The 21,655-nt window shown below is 36.9% G+C and overlaps 2 protein-coding genes across 2 annotated transcripts in view; one reads left to right on the top strand and one right to left on the bottom strand.

The window, feature by feature from the left end:
• Positions 1-5,845, bottom strand: part of LOC144437992 (glioma pathogenesis-related protein 1-like) — a 6,446-nt gene extending 601 nt beyond the window's left edge. The window contains exons 1-6 of the mRNA XM_078127025.1: positions 5,567-5,845; positions 2,595-2,837; positions 1,826-1,935; positions 1,231-1,322; positions 956-1,035; positions 285-374 (exon numbers count right to left, since the gene is read on the bottom strand). Coding sequence (XP_077983151.1) covers positions 285-374; positions 956-1,035; positions 1,231-1,322; positions 1,826-1,935; positions 2,595-2,837; positions 5,567-5,845 — 894 coding nt within the window. The remainder of the gene's footprint in view (positions 1-284; positions 375-955; positions 1,036-1,230; positions 1,323-1,825; positions 1,936-2,594; positions 2,838-5,566) is intronic.
• Positions 5,846-17,623: 11,778 nt separating this feature from the next.
• On the top strand, positions 17,624-20,272 carry LOC144437993 (salivary C-type lectin 2-like). The gene is made up of 4 exons (XM_078127026.1): positions 17,624-17,668; positions 18,049-18,067; positions 18,838-19,231; positions 20,083-20,272. The coding sequence occupies exons 1-4, from the start codon at positions 17,624-17,626 to the stop codon at positions 20,270-20,272; spliced, it is 648 nt and encodes a 215-aa protein (XP_077983152.1).
• The last annotated feature ends 1,383 nt before the right edge of the window (positions 20,273-21,655 follow it).

Below are 21,655 nucleotides of genomic sequence, written 5' to 3' on the forward strand. Positions count from 1 at the left end.
CACGAGACATTCAACTCCCCTAAATCAAAATTTTGAAAGTATTTTTCAAAAACGTAATATCGAATAAATAAAAGTTGAACTTTGACCTTCATTCATTCATAATTTGACAACTTCAATATTACAAAATCAATCATTTCGATGTTTTGTATTTCCCAAGGCCAGAGTATAGTTTTGAAATGTCGCTGACACAACGACAGTGCGACTTAGAATGTGCCGTAAAGAGGCCTGTGGTTTTACGACGATTCGATGATATTTTTGTCGACCGTTCAATTATACATACTTACTTGCACAATCACTGCCGTACCATCCATCTTGACAAGTACACGTACAGTCACTCTCCTTGGTTCCACAGTTTTCACAAACCGCGTTGCATACTGGGAACATTCAAAAATATAAATTTATTTGGTTTAGTTACCAGTATTTGCCTTTCCAAAAGATTTGTATATTTCTATTGATTTTACTTTACTTTACAACCAGATATATGGATTCAAAACCTTAATGTATGTATGTATGTATGTATGTATGTATGTATGTATGTATGTATGTATGTATGTATGTATGTATGTATGTATGTATGTATGTATGTATGTATGTATGTATGTATGTATGTATGTATGTATGTATGTATGTATGTATGTATGTATGTATGTATGTATGTATGTATGTATGTATGTATGTATGTATGTATGTATGTATGTATGTATGTATGTATGTATGTATGTATGTATGTATGTAGTTTTTGTAACGTCTTAATGCCTTTAAATAAAATCGAAGTATTGAAGTCAGTTGCCTTTCTATAATTATATTTCTATTCCACTCGTCCCAGCCTGTTCTACTCAGTCGGTCTAGAATACAGTAGGTGAGCTAGTTAGGTAACGAGTCGTTTGATATACCAGTAAACGTGTCTATCTGTCTGTCTGTCTGTCTGTCTGTCTGTCTGTCAGCTAATACTTACCACAGGTTTCGCTATGTTCTGAACACAGTCCTTGAAGAGAATATAGAAACGAAGTGTTATAATACCATTGAATATAAATGCTATCGTTATACCGTATCAACATAATGTCAACATAACTACTCAGTGAATCCCACGTGACTATATACAACGATGTGACATTTACGTCCTATCCGACTGTAAAAGTACGAATATTACTAGCATTTAGAGCACATTTCAGCATTTCAGGAAATATTGGAATGAAAAGAGTAAATGTTACATTTTTAAAAAATACTTACTGCATTGGTTTTCATAACATTGACCTATACCGGATGAACATTGTGTACATGGACTTCCCAATGAATAAGGTTTGGTGCCTGCGTAATTACCTCTGGAAATAGAGATAATTAAGAGTTTGGTGTTTTTATTTGAATTATCTACTGGTTGTCAAGTTGTTTCTTACCAACACATATTAGCTGGTTTACATCAATAGCATACTCAAAGATATTGAACTAAAGTGATAAAGAGATACGTAACTGTCCAATGTTTCATGTTTGTTTGTTTGTTTGTTTGTTTGTTTGTTTGTTTGTTTGTTTGTTTGTTTGTTTGTTTGTTTGTTTGTTTGTTTGTTTGTTTGTTTGTTTGTTTGTTTGTTTGTTTGTTTGTTTGTTCGTTCGTTTGTTTGTTTGTTTGTTTGTTTTTTTGTGTATCACTTTGTTGATTTTGTTTTAAAATATTTTCATTTGAGTCAAATGTATTAAAAATTAAGCATGTGCCATTTAGTTCTCTCGTAGAACGTCACTCAAACCTAATCTTCGTGGTCGTAAACTGTGACAGTACTAAATACCCCCACCAACGTCCCATCCATCCACCCTCTATAAACCTATTACTTACGCTGGTCCGTAGTTACAGGTCACTATGATGGCGTTTGTAAAGGACGATGACGATACACTAGAGCAGTAAGTCTTCCCACAACCAACGGCATAGGAATCTGCCCACACAACCTGAAGTACAACAAATCGCCTTATATTATCTCATATTAACATCATATACATTATTTTATTTCAAACAAAACAAAGCCTGGGTTTGCCAATGAGAAAAAAAAATTAATAGACTCGCGCTCTCGATACAAAACGAATTCTAACAACACTGGTTGAGATAAACGTCACGAGTAAGTAACGGCATATTTTGTGAACAGTCGAGTTTGTCTAGTTAAAGATTAAGTGCACTGATCCATCCCCACACCCCCACCCCATACGCCCTCATCCCATTCCACACAATCCCTAACCCTGCACATGCTAGAACGTCCTGGTACCTGCCATAATGTTAGTTGTTATCGGTGAGAAAATCCCAAAGTTACCGTATATGTAACATCTTCAATGTCAATTACGTTACATTTTGCTTTGGGTGGTAAGTTGTAATTCTGCTAAATGCACAAGCTATCATTTGATTTACGAATTCCATGTCAGACAATCATGTTATAGCAACCAACGGTAACCAACGGTCTCCTTTCACGCAAAGTGTCGTGCAGATGACGCATAGCGACCCTTAGTTTTACGGCAACGTGGTGCAGTTAAATGTTAAATAAAGTATCACCACACTAAAATTGAAATAACCCATGGTGGTTTTATTAAAAAGGAAAAAAGGTTTTAGAGAAATTTACCTGTGTATAATGGCCACACACATTTGTACAGCTGTTGTCATCGTAGGTGTAATAATTCACCTCGTTATACCAGGCATCAACTGGTCCTTCTGGGTTAACGCTGTATGATGACGACACACCACCAACCATCCATAGATTCTGACCGACATTGGAGTAAGGTGATATGTTGGTTGGGTTACCGTGTGCCCAAAGACAACCATCGGACCAGTCTTGTGCCATGCTTGCGAGGTCATCGTCCCATTGCTACAGGGATATAATTTTTTTTAAATTCAATTTATAACCATATAACCTACAAATTTAAATGTATTGTTTATGTTTAGGTCTCCAGAATACCATACTTTCTTTTAATAGTCTTCAAGTATTAAATAAAGTTCAAGTTTGAACTATTACAATGGTATTGGCGTTCTGTGTTTGGGAGTGCTACAGTATTCTTTGGGTGGACCATACGTTGTTGTTTTTTAAATATGTGACTGACAAACATCATTCATATTTACTCTAGCCAAGCCCGACCTTCATCTAAGTAGCATGGCCCTACTAGCACCGCACCATGACTGACTTGACCACCTGTTGGATTCACGGATACTTTCTAGTTATCATCGCGAGACAAACTTGAGAACGTCTCAGAAAGAGTCGCATGAAAAAAAAAAATCAAAAAAAGATATAAAGCTTTCCTATATATATTGGCTACTTTAATTCTCAGACTACCATTATAGAAAATAAAGTGGTCGGAGCTTAAATGAAAAAAAAGCATGTAAAGTGTAGCATGTGCAGTTTCTTGTTGAGATCTAGTGTGGTTGTATACACAGAGAAGCTGAACGGTACTTTGAAATCCACTGTTACCAATAATAATAACCAAAGTCTGACCACTTGCAAACGCTCCATTGCTCCATTGTGAATCAGAATTGAATGGCTCTACTGCGTGGTCACTCACAAATTACATTACGCCTAATTGGTCACTTCAAGTGTCCTAGAAAACATCGAGATAATTAACTGTGTCCACAGTAATGATGACTGCCCGACAATTAACAGATAGCATAGTTGTGACATATGTGGCAATCATTGCCACTGGAGAACGGTGATCGAATCTTGGTGTGTATGTGACAATACAAAAGTTGAAAGTTGTGTTGACCGAGTAAGGTCTGATGTTAGAATCCTTTCTTTATAGATATCAAGTCGAAACGAAAATTAAGTTGGATGTGCAAGGTAAGGTAATGAATACTGAGTTGAATTTGAAGTTCAATAACTTAATCACATCGGTTTACAACTTCTCAATGTCATTGTATAAACATCTGAAACTTTCGGGTAATGTTTTCGACAGGTTCTGTAGCTTGCTATGACTGTACATTGTAGTCACCAATACAAATCATGTAATGACCCCCCCCCCCCCTCCGTGGAGGTGTGACAACACATCGGAGACTCAATAACAACAGAAGTGAAATAGGTTTTGTTTTGACAAGTAAACCATGAAATGAAATTAGGAAACAACAAAATGAAGCTAAAACCGTAGAAAAAACAAGTGCACTACCTTGAATGCAATGTAACTGACTTGTAAATATCTAGGCGGAGTCATGATCAGTGTTGTCAAAATCTAGATAACCTACGATGGAGGGATTACAACGTTTGGGATAGAGTTATATAACTTGTTTAGTATTCAAAGACAAGAAGCGAGACATAGACGGCTTAATTGAATCGTTTTGACCAGATTGAACTGCAATAGCCCAGGGGGTGGTGTAACAACTATGATCCCATCGAGACCAGCCACCTTTGTATTATTCTACGTTCTCCGCAAGGAAAATGTAAATTTTGATCTCCGTAACGAAAACAACTGTTCTAAGATTAAGGCTCAGGGTTAGGGCATGTATGTCGACTTTCTTTTCGCCTGAAGCAAGAAGTCACACGTTGTTGTACTTGACGAAGCATGAACAGGTTCAAGAAATAATTCGAAAATTTAAGTTTGTCAAAAAATGACCCAAATCGTCAAAAGAAAGTTGGACTAGAAAAATATTAATGAACGCCTTACTTGGGTTGTTACAAAACCATAATTCATATAAATTGAAGTTGACAGATTTTGGTACCAGCATGGGATTAACAAAAGCGATGGCCTCGCGATTGATGTATAGGTTGTGTCTTCAGAAACTGTGGAAGAGGTGCAATTCTGCATCATTAAATTTGACAGAACGTGACCATAAACATTCTATTGGTACACCTAATTACTTGTATGTTTACGTAACTCTATTCACTGTTTCCATCCCCTGTGTAATCATCATCTCTCTTCTCTTTGGGAGAATACAGAATAGGGTCTCGAAGTTTCTAAAAGAATTCCGTAATCTGGTAATCGTATGTGTCAATCACACTCTGCTTCAAGATGTTGACGCTTTCTTAATTAAGTTACACTTTATTAAGCGTGGGGGTGGTCAGACGTTTGATATGACGCTTGTCTGGTAAAACCCCCCTTCGGGTGGTTACGTAACTATGATTTTGTATTTCTTTTCAAGGTTTACAAATATCATTGTTTTCTGGTCTCGCCTCCCTGACAACATACTTTTTGTTTATGACAACCATCCATTCTCCAGTCGTCTCACTTAGCGTCGATCGCATCTATCTAATGTATACTCGGTGTGCCATATTAAATATCCAATCATGTAAGTTTGTCTGAATGTTTTGTTGTTGTTTTTGATTGGGTTTAACAAATTAGCCGAGAACGGAACTTCTCAGCTGCAAAGTGGGGGGAACTTAACGTTTTTTTGTGTGAACAATTATTGTAAGTTGCAAATTATAGGTAAAAATTGGCACATTAAAAATTCGATTGAAACTCTTTACACATGCATGCGGACTAAAATATATAGTTCAACCTAAGAGTATGGTGTCCTGATATCGTTTGGAATCTACTGAAAAAGTAAAAGTGGAATATTTGCGACGAGAATTTCATCGAAACTAAATCAAAACAGTAAAACTCTGAAGTTAATACGAACCATATATTTCATGTCTGAAGCTCCAGGGTTGACGTTACTGCGGTGATAGTTGTGTCTCTCCAACATAGTATCAATGTCGCTGGAACTGAAGTCAGTTGATCGTTTTGTTCGATGATGACCAACTTTCTCCTCTTTCGTAAATGGTTTCAAATTGAAGAAGGATTTGTTAGACTTGGCGATGGACGGGCTCTCCTTGGTCGATACCATAGACGGGATGAGGAGACTTATAAAGAATAAAGTTTGGAGAAGCCTCACAGTGTCCTCAGCTTGGTTCGCCATCTTCAATTCCATTAACTTTCTTTCGCATATACTTGACTGTCCTTCCTTCTCAGCTTAAGTTTCCCAGGTGTTAGTTTCGTGAACGGGAAACGATAGGAACTGTCAGCGAAAGATTCACAGCACAAGGCATATGATTGCCGAACCCCCGCTGCTGGCAGATTCAGCCTAGAGTACGGTTCTCTTTTGGACTCATTGAACTGTATCAATTGGTCAATTTCTGGGTATTGTCAATATGACAAAAGCAAAGGAAATACATAGTAAATGAGATTCTTTCAAATGGAACTGACTATTTTCATAGAGGGGTGACTGTGTTACCTAACTAAAAAATGTTTCGTATTTCAAAATGGACATAACACCTTCGTACACCGAACCGTCTGACCAAGCTTATTAGCAGAACTTAGACTTGCAATTGCCAGAAATGGGAATAAAAATGACACAGTCTTTCAAACTCAAGTTACAGCTCGATTCATTATCCGAACTTACATGAAAACACAGGCTTCTTTGTCTGTGATGAAAAATGACCACTGACCTTCTCTTTGGACATTCTGAAATGTGTGTGGAAATTCTAATACTCGTTACTTTATTGGCCAAAACAAAAACAAAAGAAAACGAACTCCGACGACTTTCCGACCTTGACTTTGATGTAGAAACCTTCCCTTTGACGCCACACTGCTTTTTCCAACAATTGATCAATGAATGGAAGATAGCAGCATGTACAATAGAAACCGAGAAGCAAAATGCCGTCTGAGCAACGAAATGTTACTAAAATTACTACTTTCGTCTTCTGGTGTGACAACCATCTTACAAGCATTGATATATTTTCATGACGTCATCATATCACATGATCGTCACAAAATCGTATACATTGATTTACACACCTTACCTTTTCAGGCATGTAAATGGATTAAATATGTAATAATTTATTTCAATTTTTGTTGAGCCAGACAACAAGATTCAGCCATTTTAGTGTGATATTTGTTAAAGCAGTCAGTAAAGTGTACGTAATATACATAGGGTAGTTTTTGATTTGCGTTTCCAGGCCTCCAGCCTATATGCAAAGAAGCTAGACTTCTATGAAGTGTTGCAATTTTTATCGTAAGAATTTTGTCGGGGCAAACTATGATTTGTTTCTGCTCATTTGGTTTCAATTGTAGTTGTCCACCAACGTCAGCAGAATTCGGTTGAGTAAGTTTTCATTAGGGAGAAATCGAAAAGGCCGATTTTTAATTTTCTCTAGTATCAACACTCTGAACTATAAGCCGTATTGCTGACGTTCCCAGGTACGACGAATGTTTACACAAACAAAACACTTAAGAAGTACTTGGGTGGGGCAAGTTAATTAAATTTCGGAGAAAAGAAAACGGTGTAGACATCCCTTCTTATTAACTTGAACATCGGTCTATTCAACAGTAAAGTAGTTCTACAAATTTAAAACTACAGTAGATAGACAAATATAATTTCTTGCTTTCTGTAACGTTTCATTAAAAATGAGGATAGCTTAATATATTTTTGTGATCAATGTCTGTCGGGTTATTTGTAGAGTATGTTAAGAAATCATCTCTTTCGGTCTTAAACCATTTCAATCATGATCAAATTAATGATTCAATGTTGGGGCTACAAACAAACATGCCAGTTTACTGTCTGGGTTACCACCTTTTAAGAAACCTTCTTCACATATAAACGGGTTTGATCTGTGTGTGTGTTTTCGATTTAGTGTAATTGTTTTCTACAACGTCACGATGTCAACAGCTGACACTACAATCAAAATTTGAATGAGTTTACCTCTAAGTAAAAGCTGATTAATTACAGTTTAGGGAGCCGTCATACAAAATGGTGCATTATGGGTAATGTAGTATCAAGTAGTAACCACAAGTAAGCTAGACTTGTTTACTCGGGCCCCTGCGGACTCGATGGGCCGTTCCGACTTCTGATAGATCTAGAGATACATTTACATATAATTGCAACTGTAGACAATCCCACTAGGTTGACCGACGTGTGAGATGCGCCCAACGTACATTTTGTACTTTGCAGACTAGATTACTAGTTGTCAGTTAGCTTGCTGTAAAATATGAAAACCTGGTGCTTCCCCCCCCCCCCCAAAAAAAAAAAATGCATTCCAACACACTGATACAACAACATTGTTCTCACAACAAATATACTTTGTTGTGAGAACAATGATGGTGCATCTTGGGCAATATATCATGTATCATGGCATGCAAACAGTTAATTTTTTCAGTTTTTTGCTTTTTTCTTAAGGACGCACAAGCTCAACAACCAACATTGTTCGTTTAGGTCAAAACCCCCCTCCCCCTCCCCCTAAATGAACGTTCATGTTTTCAACTTATTCTCCAAGAATCTACATGCCATGAAACTATCTAAAATAACTTGAATAATGAAATTTCTGAATTATACTGTACACACATTATGATTGTCATGTTGTATACTATCAAAGTCAGTCATTCACTCACCCACTCACTCATTGTGATATTCACAAGTCCATGTTGATGATTATATGGACGACAGTTGTAAAAGAGAATGATAGATGATACAAAGTCAACGGTTCTTAGACTCTCGTTACATACAGGAACAGTTTTACACATGTACTTCCAAACTTGTACCTCTCTCTTTCCACATACACAAGTTATCTCTAATAGCCATTCAAATAATCTACATCATACATACACAAAGTTTCACTCATATACAAAACAAGAAACATATTTATTTATCTTTTTTTTTAAAGAAAGGGATACTAGACTATTATTTTTTTATAACATAAATATAAGAAAACAATTTGTCAAAAGTGTAAAGATTTAATAAAGTAACATTTCTAGATTGTAATTTAAGGCTTAACTCCCAGAATGCAATGTTCTGTATAGTCATGTGACCAATTTTTACCTCCCATTATTTTCAACTTATTCTCCAAGAATCTTCATGCCATGAAACTATCTACAATAACTTGAATAAAGCAATTTCTGAATCAAATTCTTTGTTTATTCATGCATAGATGATGTTAAATGTTGACACTCTAGAAACAGGTAGTAAAAGTGCACATGATAACTAGTATTAGAAAGTTAATAATTACAGTACACTGTGAAAGTGAAAAGATATAAAAAAAACCTTCATACATATAACACACTGCCTTGGCATTCTCGGGTAAAGGAATGCAAACAATTTAATTTTTTCAGTTTTTCTTTTTTCTTAAGGACGATTGCACAATGTCGCACAAGCTCAACAACCAACATAGTTCATTTAGGTCAAAACCCCCCTCCCCCTCCCCCTAAATGAACGTTCAAAAGTGCGACATCAAAACATTTCTATCATCGTCGCAAACCATGGCCTGTTTTACAGCACCGTTCTTAAAGGAGCCGTCCCACTGGGACGAAGTGTAGTGTATTTGGAAGTGTAGCGGAAGAAATAACAGCTCTGGTTTGCGAGAATGATTTATATATGATGTAAACTACGATGAAAACTGTAGCGATCACACCACTATCATCGACTTAATGTAAAAAAAACATGATTGTAAACACATAAATATACTACCAGCACCATATCTCACATTAGAAGTAAATTTTTTATCAACTTATCAACACCTCAGTAGTAAATACAAAAGCTGTCATCATTGAAGGAGTGAAAATTTTCCTTCCAAAATGTTTAGAAGTGCGAAAATGAACTAAGGCAACTGCACTGATACCAGACCTCCACCCCATAAACGAAGTTCATTTATTGAGATTGTGTAACATTGTGCGATCGTCCCTTACATAAATGAAACAGATGTTGAAAATTTCAAACAAATGAGTTAAATGTATAAGCACCAAACAGGATTTAACATGTGAAATGTTTCAAAACATTCACATAAACGATAAATAAATTCAGTTCACAGCTGCATTCACTTTTACAAATTTACAAACCAGACTCATTTGCACAACTGTTCTGAGACAATACCAGCACAGCTCTGACAGCAGAATAAAGGAATTCTACCGTACCTTTACTATGTAAGTTTGCGATAGGAATTCTCTGATACAGTATGATTGATCTCTTTAGGGGATTTGATATAGGACATGTTGACATACATTCCAATGTATTAAACGACACATGACATCTCACAAGGTACAGCTGTAACACGTTCCTGATGACACTTGTATTATCAGGTGATAGAAGGAATACTAGCTGATAAACTGTCTTGTAATTCTTATTTCCAAAAGGACTGTCCTGAGCTGTAGCCAATGCTGCACTTGCCATCTGTGGAAGGATATGAGCTTCCAATGCCTTTTCCTGCAAAGGTATAAAAAGAGATTATAAATGGCAATTTTTTGAACAATTATCCATCTACAAACCCTATGCAAATGTCCATTCCATCTTGAATAATTAAGGGTTTCAAATTATTGTTCTTCTAACTATGAAATGTTTTCTTTGGCAGCTGTATGAGAACCGTATATGTCAGCATGCCCCCAAATGTTGCAAGCAGTTATTCTCCTGCAACAATCATATCATAATTATAGAGTTCCTATACTATCCACATCAACGCATTTTCCAACACCGACAAAGCTTCAGAAGTAAAATTAAGTCAACAACATTTAGGTGATTTTCAGAGTGTCACAGAATTTACACAAGTACACACAAGTACACAAGAAGGCATCATATTATGCATATGGAGTCAGAGATGCCAGCCAATCAGGATAAATGTCTGGGGGTATGTTAGCATTTACAATCTCTGGAAGTAAATGCTTCATGGGATGACCCCCCCCCCCCCCCCCCCCCCATGGGCCCAAAAGATATTACAGTAAGCGTCCCTTGAGTATTCAGCATGACATCACAATAGTTGGCTGACATTAGACTAGCAAATCAAAAAGGAATTCATCATTGAGCTGTAGTGTACAGTTATGGTGAGTTTAGTACTGACAAGGAAAGCTGATACTTTGAACTACTTTGGCCTGAGGTAAAAATCTGTAGTACTAGTACAGTTCACAAATAGTACATAGAGTTACACATACCACTGATACTTACATAGGTCAAAGTGATGACTTGAAGTAAGCTATGTTTACTGACACTCATCACTTCAATGTTACTCCTTATATTGATATCATTACCACATACTTTAATTGTCCTTACAGTGGAATCACGAATTCTGAAACACAGATGAGAAAAATCACGACTTTACAAACTTCCACAAATATAGTTTGAGATAAATAAAGTCTGATACTGTAACCTAATAATTAGTTGATATCTTTTATATATCATGTGTATGCGAGTGTATGTATGTATGTATGTATGTATGTATGTATGTATGTATGTATGTATGTATGTATGTATGTATGTATGTATGTATGTGTGTGTGTCTGTGTGTGTGTGTGTGCATATAAAGACTTGAATGTTAAAGGGGAATCAAAATATGTAGCTGGCATTGTCAATGAGTATGTTTTTAAAATATTTCTTATATTGGTGTGTGTACATACTAGTGGTATATGCATTATAGTGTCATACCCAAAACATCAATATATACCTATATGCAAATGAATGTGTGATATCTTTTATGAAATTTAGTAGTTTCCAATAAACAGAACTACAGAAAGCCATGATGCACGAATACCAGTGTGGGTAGTCAGATAATTTGAACTCATGCCTTTAATGTTTTCTGCTGCACTTTCCCTTGCCTTGTTGGTGAAATTATGGTCGCGTAAGAGCCCACAAGCACTGCAAATACCTGAGGTACACCACACTTGCATTCACACTTCATGGGGATCTGTTATGTAGGATGTAGATTATACATACTTTACTGTTATATCGGCATTTGTTTCAAATCCTGCAGAGTTGATAATACAACAAATAAGATCATCCCAATTATATTCATTCAAAGTGCCACTTGTGTACATCTTGCAGACCTCAATCCATGTCAATAGGGTAGATCTATGTAGGAAATGTGTTTTAGATTTACACACCTGTCAATAGAGAAACGAAAAAGAGACAACATATAATGCAAGACATACATTTACACTCCATCATACATGTGTATCTCAATACCGGAGAAAACAAAAATAGCATTTGGTGGTATTTCAGTTATCAGTTTCACAAGTTAACTTTGAATTAATTTTCCAGACTGATACTATTAGCCTTTTTAACTATTCATAGCAAATTCTTGCTGGGTAACAGAAAATTCCCAGTTTGTGGTAGTGATGTAGTCTGGCTGCCAACTGTGGTCTAACTGTGTGTGAGTGAAGGTATAAATCGTAACAATACTGTATAGGAACTAGACTAGAAGTAGTGATGTGGCTGTTGTTTTGGGTATACTCTGCAGTCTCTTGGTTGGTATTCATTTTATGGATTCTTCCTCATCAAAAAAAATTGACTGTGCAATCACAACATAGGCTATAAATATCGATGTGAAGTTATAGAGTCAATCAAATGATCATCTCCATAAATTGTTGGTTCTTTTTAGCATCGCACCACTGGTTGGTGTATTATTGTACACTGTATCATTTACTTGGTAATATCATCTACTTGGTAATAAACACAGGTCCCTTTACTGTATCATCCAAAATGTACCCGCCAGAAATAATATGCATCTTATACTTACTGTTCTAGCAACACATCTGAGAGAGTAAATATCATTACTTAGTAAATTACACTGTTTGGCAAAATCATTTAAACAGTTGAGAAAGCCATCTTCTTTATCTGCTTGTCCTGTTAATAGCAAAGTAGACAAAGAATTAGAACATTTTGGTAGCAGAATTTCTGTAGGTTGTACAGCTAACCTTTCAAACTGGTACATTATGCCATATAGATATGTAATGTGTATGTCTATAAATAGTTCACAGTTGAATAAACATCTTTAATGCACAAGTGCAGAACTCTTAATTGAACCCTGTGGGAGGGAGCACAGAATTATGTGCAATTGTTGGGGACCTTGACTAGACGGTAAAAGTGTGTATACTGTCTGTCATGGAACTAGACTAAAACATGTCAGTTCCCCCCCCCCCCAAAAAAAAGTCTTGAAACCAAATTGTATTTTTTGATCAGTTTGCTAGATATAAGAACAATGTTCTATGAAGATGGCTGTAAAGAATTAGCTCAAAATTATGATAGCGTTTTGTTGACATTCAGTGCAGTTAGAAACACACAAATTATGCTGTCCCTGTACAAATATACCATGATAGGGAGTCACGTGAACATGACGTCATTCTGTGGTCGAGGGTTAATTATTCAAGGAGAAACAAAAACACACTAACAGTAACATAACAATGAGGATTACCATTTTGTTCTTGAATACATTCCCTGAATCCAGTGCTAACTTTATACTCAGTTTATATTCATCAACTATCGACCCACATCTGAATCTGACGCTAAGTTTAGACACACAAAACCTAGACGACTCACCCTCAATCAAATCTGACAACTTTATACATGGAACGTCTGTACATACACACGTCGATGCACCTAATAAACCCGGCGATTCTACCAAAATAGTTTCACACGAGTTGACCCCAAACATTTCATTCAATGTTTCATAGGTAGATGCCAACCAGTCGATAATTATACCGTCTATGCTCATTGGCAAAGTCACCATCAGTTTGAAAGGAAAACACTCAAAGAATAATTGTTCAATGTGGCTATGTGACCATTTTAAGTTCGGTGGGTACTCGACATGTGGATGGGACGCCTGGTCACATATTTCAGGTTGCTTGCAGAGTCCGCTTTGATAATCTGGACATATGGGTTGTTGCTGGATGCGGACGTCATCATCATCATCATCATCATCATCATCATCACCATGAGCGCCACAGTGATCTTGGCTATTTTGATGGGTGTGTTGTTCAGATTCCTCGGAAGGTTCTGATATGTCGCCTCCACCACACAGGAATGCCTTGTCATCGCCAGACATTATGAGATGTTTGTAATACACGTATGCAAAAGCGGACCGCCATGAACGGATGAAGATAGCACTGAACGACAACTCCGTTCAACTTTTTGGGTACTGGACAAAATGAACTTTGACCTTTGAACGTAAAGGCTCATGGGAGTTTTGGATACGAAGACGGAGTCGAGAGTGCGTGAGACCCTGGGCTGGGCGCACAGGGGCATGTACATGTAATTATGCTTGCATGGATGCATGGATATAAGGAATATTACGTTAAGAATACGAATATTGCTACTTTTTTATACTCTGACTTGCTTGTTTGGGTTAAAATAAAATGCCATTACCAATACCCCGGCCGTGGGTAATAGACTAATACCAAAAGCACACGAATAGAATAATCATATGTACATAGCTACTATACCATTACATTTGTATATACACGATACATTTATATACGGGGCTGGATAATAATCTAATACACTTTGTTTATACTCTAGTTTCTACATTTACGAATCAGGCAACCAAAGCCCAAACAAACAAACAGACGGACAGACAGACAGACATTCAGACAGACAGACAGACGGACGGACAGACAGACAGAGTGAGACGGACGGACGGACAGGCAGGATAAGAATATGCTATATATGAAACTATTTGTCAGGGGTTTTGAAAAGAAAATCGGGGCTAATGTATTTTATGTGTAAAAATAGCATCACCATTTTCATGCGAGTAAATTACACATACTAAATTGCACCAATATGGAACCATACGAACCAACTTTTAAAACAAATCTACCTAATATGATAAGTGTGCGAATGTACATCTGTCATCAATATGGCCGCACGTATACTGTACACTTGTAATTAATATCCCTGTCAAAATCACGTGGGGTGTAAAAAGTAAAGTTCTTCAACAATATAAAAACTTGTTGATTTTGCCATATGGTCACATCTATTTTTCACTTCTACATGTCATGAAATATGTGCCAGAACACATTTGTCATATTTAATCAGGTTGAGTCTAGGCGTGAATGGAGAGCATTTTATATCAAGAAACCAAATAGTCGATTTGTCACTGTGACGTGGTAGGCCTACAGGAGGAGATCCACAGGTGATATTTTCTCACATTAATTGGCCATATATTGATATCAAAATTTGACAGCTGCGTTGTAACCATTGTAAATAAAGAACACTTTATATTCTCTCTTTCAAACTAACCTTAGTGTACACTAAATAGAATTGAGTGTAATGACCGACCCCTTTCAACCTGAATTTGGTTTCTGTATAAATGCTTACACAGAGATGGGCAGTGAAATTTGCTTTTTGATAATACATTTCAATTAAGACTTAACAATGAATGGTTATGGCCTATTCTATTATTTTCAAACTTAGTTTAATGTATATTTGGAGATGATTGTCCTTTTTCTCATCTACCTCCTTTCCTAGTGTGGTGTGGTTGCTAAGGGTTACAATGCGTTGGGTGGTTTTTTTATTAGATAATATTGTCTGTGTTCTTATTTGCATACCCTATTTCACCTATCATTTTGTGTCTTGTATCTCATTTTTCTCGTCCTTGCATGAGATAACCCCTTTTCGAATAATATGCAGTGTGGAGTCTCCGCGCGCTGGCCAATTACAACCTTCCGGCATATAGGTCGTAAGGTCTTCCGTTAGCTAAAAGATTCATGTACCGGGGTATATAGTTGTTGATAAAGATAACCAGTTCCAATAATGTGTGTGTTTTTACGATTCTTTCAACTGTTAAACTGTGTAAATATATATAACTTATTAAGAATTTAAGTGATAACAACCATAGTCATACATTGGTTTTCATATCGGCCCGTATGTATGTATGTAATATGTATGTATGTATGTATGTATGTATGTATGTATGTATGTATGTATGTATGTATGTAATGTATGTATGTATGTTATGTATGTATGTATGTATGTATGTATGTATGTATGTATGTATGTATGTATGTATGTATGTATGTATGTATGTATGTATGTATGTTAGTATGTATGTATGTATGTATGTATGTATGTATGTATGTATGTATGTATGTATGTAGTACTTATACACCTACGTACATACTACGTACGGCGTTCGTCTACCTTTCGCTAAGTTAGTATATCTGCATGCCAGTTTGTTAAGACGATTTCACTGTCGTTTTATATAGCCCCATGCCTGCGATATTACAGGTATTGGTATTCTGTTTGTCTGATAACACCTACCATACGGCAACGCCAGTAGAAAACTACGAGTATATACACGTCATTTGTTTTAGGAATGCAAAGCCATCTGTTGTAATTTCCACACGGCATATCATAGACATTAATTTATCAATCTTTTATTTTTTTATTTTTTTTTTGCATTCCATCTATATCAAAATTGTATATAATTAATGAGACATCTTTGATTCGATTACGTTTATCGAATAAAAATGCAATTCAGGTGAATGACATGGTGTCAGAACTTACTAAGTTATTGATATTTAGGCAAACAAACGCACACTTCGTGAAGTGTGTACACATACTTCCTGTAATTATACGAAGCATACCCACTGCGAGATATCGTTATTTCTAGGGGTGGCTATATAAGCTGCGTGGTCTCAACATTCAGCGCACAGCATTTTCAGGCATCATCTGGAACAGTAATTGCAAGGACGAAGGTAGGCCTTATAAATGTGTATCTGATAACTTTCCATGTAGAACAGATTAACCTTAAGTTGAGTATATTGTTTGGTTCAATTGCCATTTGTTATCCTTTATTACCCATGCATCTTTAGAGTGCGAGTATGTTAGACCCATTTTCGCAAATCCAGAGTTACAATTTTCTGCTGACGAAACGAAAAAACGATGCGTCTTGGACGGTGCCGTAAAAGAGGCTGTGGTTTACGACACAATGGTTTAGATCTAGAACCATATGGACGAAAGTTATATGTGGCACAAAATATTCAAAACGGTTGCTTAATATGACGAAAACTTCCTTATTTTCCTCTAAAGTAATTCTGTAATATGAAGAGTTATTCAGCATCTGTTCACACCTTTATCAAAGTAGCTTGGGGACGTTAGTTTGTAGTTTGAGCTTGCACTTTTGAAACGGAATACCGATCCTGGTGGATCAACTTCCATCCTACATACACCACACTTTTACAATTACACTTGGTGTTTTTGACTGCCAAAGAACTATTTTGAGTCGAGTTCAGTTCGAGTCTTAGAATAATGGTTTGATTACAAAGCTCACATAATGATTGATAAACCCATATCTGTCCAATATCGATCTAATTTGCCTTGAAAGGTTTGGTTGTACAATGGAAGTCACAACATAATCAAGCAATTCATATACGGTTTACAATTCTCTGCAGGCTTAAAAGTTCTGTCTTAGTTGCAATATTGACCTCTTTCCTAAAAAAGTACTCTATAGTTTGCTAATTGGAAAAAAAAAATCGGTTAATAATCAACTCGTACCTATCGAAAATCGGGTCACAAATTAACTAATGTAGTCTAGCCACTCGAATTTCGCAATACTAATGAGAGGACGAAAATCGTCACTGCTACAAAGTCAAACACGATTCCTACATTCCCGCCTCACTACTTTAACTACACTACAGATATTTTTAATCAGCCCAACATGTTAAAATAGCATCACAAAGCACACCTTTTGTCCTTGAATTTCAAAAAGCTCCAGGGACGGGAGAGGGAGGGAAAAAATCCCCCTCCCGTACCCAACCCCACTCAGTCGCTCCATCCCTCCATCCTTCATACCTATTACCGCCATCTTTTTCGATTCCCCCGGCGGTTTTGGAATTAGCCGCATCCCTGGCTACAAATGATGTTTTTGCACATTGTTCTCTCTGGGTCGATCGCTCGTCTGAATATGTTTTCTTATTGTTTTCTTTTTGGTGAAATTCAAGAGGGAAAATGATTGCTGTTTTGCTATGTGGGGCGATGTTTGTGTTGGGGTTGGTAAGTTTGTCTTTTTTTGTATCGATAAAAGTCGCCAGGTTGCTGTTATTGCTACAAAAGTATGATATATCTACAGAGTTAATGATTGGTTTGTTGTCTAACCAAGGCATCCAACAAGTTACTCCAACGTATATGAACAATACTTATACTTTCGATAAAAGGCACCAGTTTGTACGTGGTAGTCACTACCTAAACATGACACCTGTACCTGGACTATGATGTAAGAGTTTGGTATCTAATCAGGGCATCAACAACACACCTCTAGTACATTGTATACTTATTGAAACCTTCAAAAGAAACTTTTCTTTAAAGTTAAAATCGAAAATATCCATTTTACTTACAAAAACTCAATTTACCGTTTTCTCTACATCGTAACACAGGCAGGCGCTGCTGATCCCGGTAAGTTAACAAAAGTTATTCATATACAAATAAAAAAATAAAAAATAAATAATCAAAATCATGACTTTGTGTGCTATGTATTCTTTTTAATGAGTATTACGTATATACATGGTTTGTGTTATGTGGTACAGGCTGTGTCTGTGGACGGTCTTGTTTATTCTGTCACTTTGCTGTAATTTTTGTAAAAGTAATTGAAGTCATGTGCGCGATGGTGTACATGCTCGACGTGCTGTATGTTCTACAAAGTTCCAATAACTGAATAAGCATAGTCTAGTTCCTATACGACGCGTTACGATTACTACGATCATCTCCACTCACGTATAGTCAAAGTCAATACTCTAGCACAGAAATATGTGCACATCCCCGACAGCGTTGATATAAACATGATGACGTTATCGCGTCTCCACGTGATCTAGTTCGGGCAGGCTGGAGGTGGAGTTCGTAGTAAATATTATGTGATAGTCAAAACTGCTGTATTAATTGAATAATAATGAGTAATTGTACCGAAGGTAACCAATATACAACTACCTGTCAGTTTGTGATGGAGTACTACTGACGTGGTCTGTTTACCCTTGACCGAGCAGGCGGTTTAGCGAGATTAACAGTGTTTTGGTAACTTTGACTATACAATGTATGTGAGTGAAGATGATCGCTGTAATCGTAGCTAGACCACAATAAACAATGAAAGTAGTGAACGTCACTCCATTACTTTCACTTCCAATATCATTAAAGTAGTCTAGATCTAATTAGAGTTTCGCTTATCTTTGCAGATGCCACTTTTTGTGATTGCACAAAATATGAAGTGTTCTGTGAACAAGGTGAACCCGACGATGGCGTCACTTACAACGATGCCGCCATTACCGCGTGCGAGAATCGTGGTGGCCGACTCGCCAACCTCAAAACTCGGAGAATCGACACGATACTCCGCAACCTTATCATGGCTAAAGGCTTGGACCAATTTCCCTGTATTGCAAATTATGGATTTTGGATAGGCCTGAACGACAAGGAGAAGGAAGGTCATTATGTGTGGGGTGACGGTGAACCATTAGATGGCGACGACGACGACGAGTGTAAGAGCGGGACATTCTCAAACTGGTATCCCGGCGAACCAGACAACAATGAAAAGCAGGACCCGGCCGATGGACAGGACTGTGGTCAACTTTGGTGAGTATCGCACATATACAATGAAGTTATTATCACCCTCGCCACTATGCACCACCACCACCACCACCACCACCACCACCACCACCACCACCACCACCGCAACAACAACAACAACAACAACAACAACAACAACAACAACAACAACAACAACAACAACATGTATGAAGTAGTGTGGGTTGGAAAGAGTGAAGTGCTATTACCTAATTAACTGGAAATTAAAGTAGGTGTACATGCATGTAGAGAGGTTGATAGGTTGGATCGTTGGTAGATAGGTAGGTACCATATAGGTTGGCAGCCCGAGGTTGGCAGATAGTACTGTTTAGACCAATATTAAAAGAATACAAAACGTATGTTAAAATGTGGAAACCTAGGTATAGTTATAGAACCATTGATGTTGATTCTACGGTTTCTGTGACGTATTATTAGAAGATCAATCGGGCCAAAGTGTTTTCGATAGCCCCCGACCCTAAACATTTTTTTTGCATGCAAAATGAAAAATGGTTACAATTTACTTCTATTTTCGTGTACACCTTCACGCCTTTGCCTCATTTGGTCACTATAAAAAAATCATATTGCAGACGGAAATTGGGTCTTGTTAGAATACCAATACAGTCTGCATAACGTGTTCATATACTCATCTCATAATTGTCTTCATTTACTTCTTTTACACCTCATCAAACTCCCTTGGAAATACAGTGAAGAATGAGTATCTTATCTTTTATAGTCGAAGTAATTTTCAAAAATTTTAGTGAAATAAAATAAAATTGCGGCCTACCTATTTTTCTGAGAAGCCATGTTATCGGAAACAAACATTTAAAAAAAAAATTGCCTTGTATTTTTTCTCATCGAAGGTTCCGAGGAAGCAAGAATGGCCTGTGGGATGACGAGTATTGCAATTATAGACCAAAGGGCTATATTTGTGAAATACCAAGTGAGTATCACAGTTTTTATATCATATCGAAAGGAAAAGAAATGCTACTAGATAGACAGACGATACCTCTTATCGTCCTGCCCTCCTTTGCCAACTCCGATTCTTTTTAGAGACGAGTAGGCCGATGTGATAAGAGTTAGTCGATGAGGGCGCCCGACAAAGCATAGCCTACAGCTGGCTAAAGTGAAACTTTAAGGAACGAAATATAAAAAGAACAGAAATGTCTGTAAACTATATCACACATAAATAAAAGGTCAGCAAAGCTCACACATACAGTAATCTTGAGTTGTGCCCAAAATTTACACAGTTTGTCATTCAGTAATGCACGTGACCAAATCTTTATATTTTTTCAAAAAAAATGGAATAACAACTAGGAACTCGAGTGGAAACTAGAGTCCAATTTTCCATGACGTTTTCCCTATAATATACTGTATTTCCACAGGTATTTGTTGTTGCAGCGGTTAGTAATGGTATGACCCTACCTGACCTGACCTGACCTGACCTGACCTTACACAGGATGACCTGCATCATCTCATAAATGCTGCTCTGAAGCTCGAATTGTTAATTTGTCAATTTGTAAAAACAGAAGATGAACATTTAATTCCTTGACCCTCGATTTCAGTACTTGCATATCGTGATATTTATGTTTAATTCCCAAATAAAGTATCGATAACTGCATATGTACACGCTGTGTGTCTCTCACTCATTTTATTCCTTGATATGGCTGCAGGCCTAAAAAAAATTGTGTGTTTCCGATTACCTAGATTTTAGAATCTAGGTAGATTTTTTTGTTAAATATAATTTTTTCATATGTTGTTAGTGTCTAGTTCAGGTAGTTATGTTTTCCGTTGTTTCCCATATGGTCTCTGTACACGTGTTATTGGTTTCTTCTCATCAGATGTACAGCCATTACAGATTGGAAGAACATTTTTTGGTAGATTTTCTCATTGGGACAAGAAAATGTCTCCGAGTTCCCCCCTAATATTTTTTGAGGAAACTTCACGACCCATATATTATAACACCCCCCCCCCGAAATTACAAATGAACACCCCTTGAAGTTGGCCTGACTTCCGCAAGTTTCAACAGACACCACACTTTACTACGAATTCTACTAAGGAATGATAGATGCCTTACTTTGATTGTTCACATGCTTGGTTTAAAGTAACAAGTCACATATTGAGCCCGTGATACCAGTACTTGCACAATTATACGAACAATTATACGAACTGCGACCGTACTTATATTTTGGCGCACAACAATTTAGGATTAAAATTTGTCAGTTTGGGAGAAGAAAAGTTTGGCTACTACGGTGTACTTATCAGCCGCATTACTTCCGTACGTTAAAGTCTCGATCCACGCCTAATTAGATCGTTTGCCTTTATTATCTGTAGTTACTCAGAATTTAAAAGGGAAAGTGTTGCCATTTTCATGCAAAACTTAATTGTTGCGGCTAACTATTCTACAGTAAGCGTAGAGTCAAAATACATACATTC

The sequence above is a fragment of the Glandiceps talaboti genome, chromosome 7 (genome assembly GCF_964340395.1).
Source record: "Glandiceps talaboti chromosome 7, keGlaTala1.1, whole genome shotgun sequence".
Taxonomy (NCBI): domain Eukaryota; kingdom Metazoa; phylum Hemichordata; class Enteropneusta; family Spengelidae; genus Glandiceps; species Glandiceps talaboti.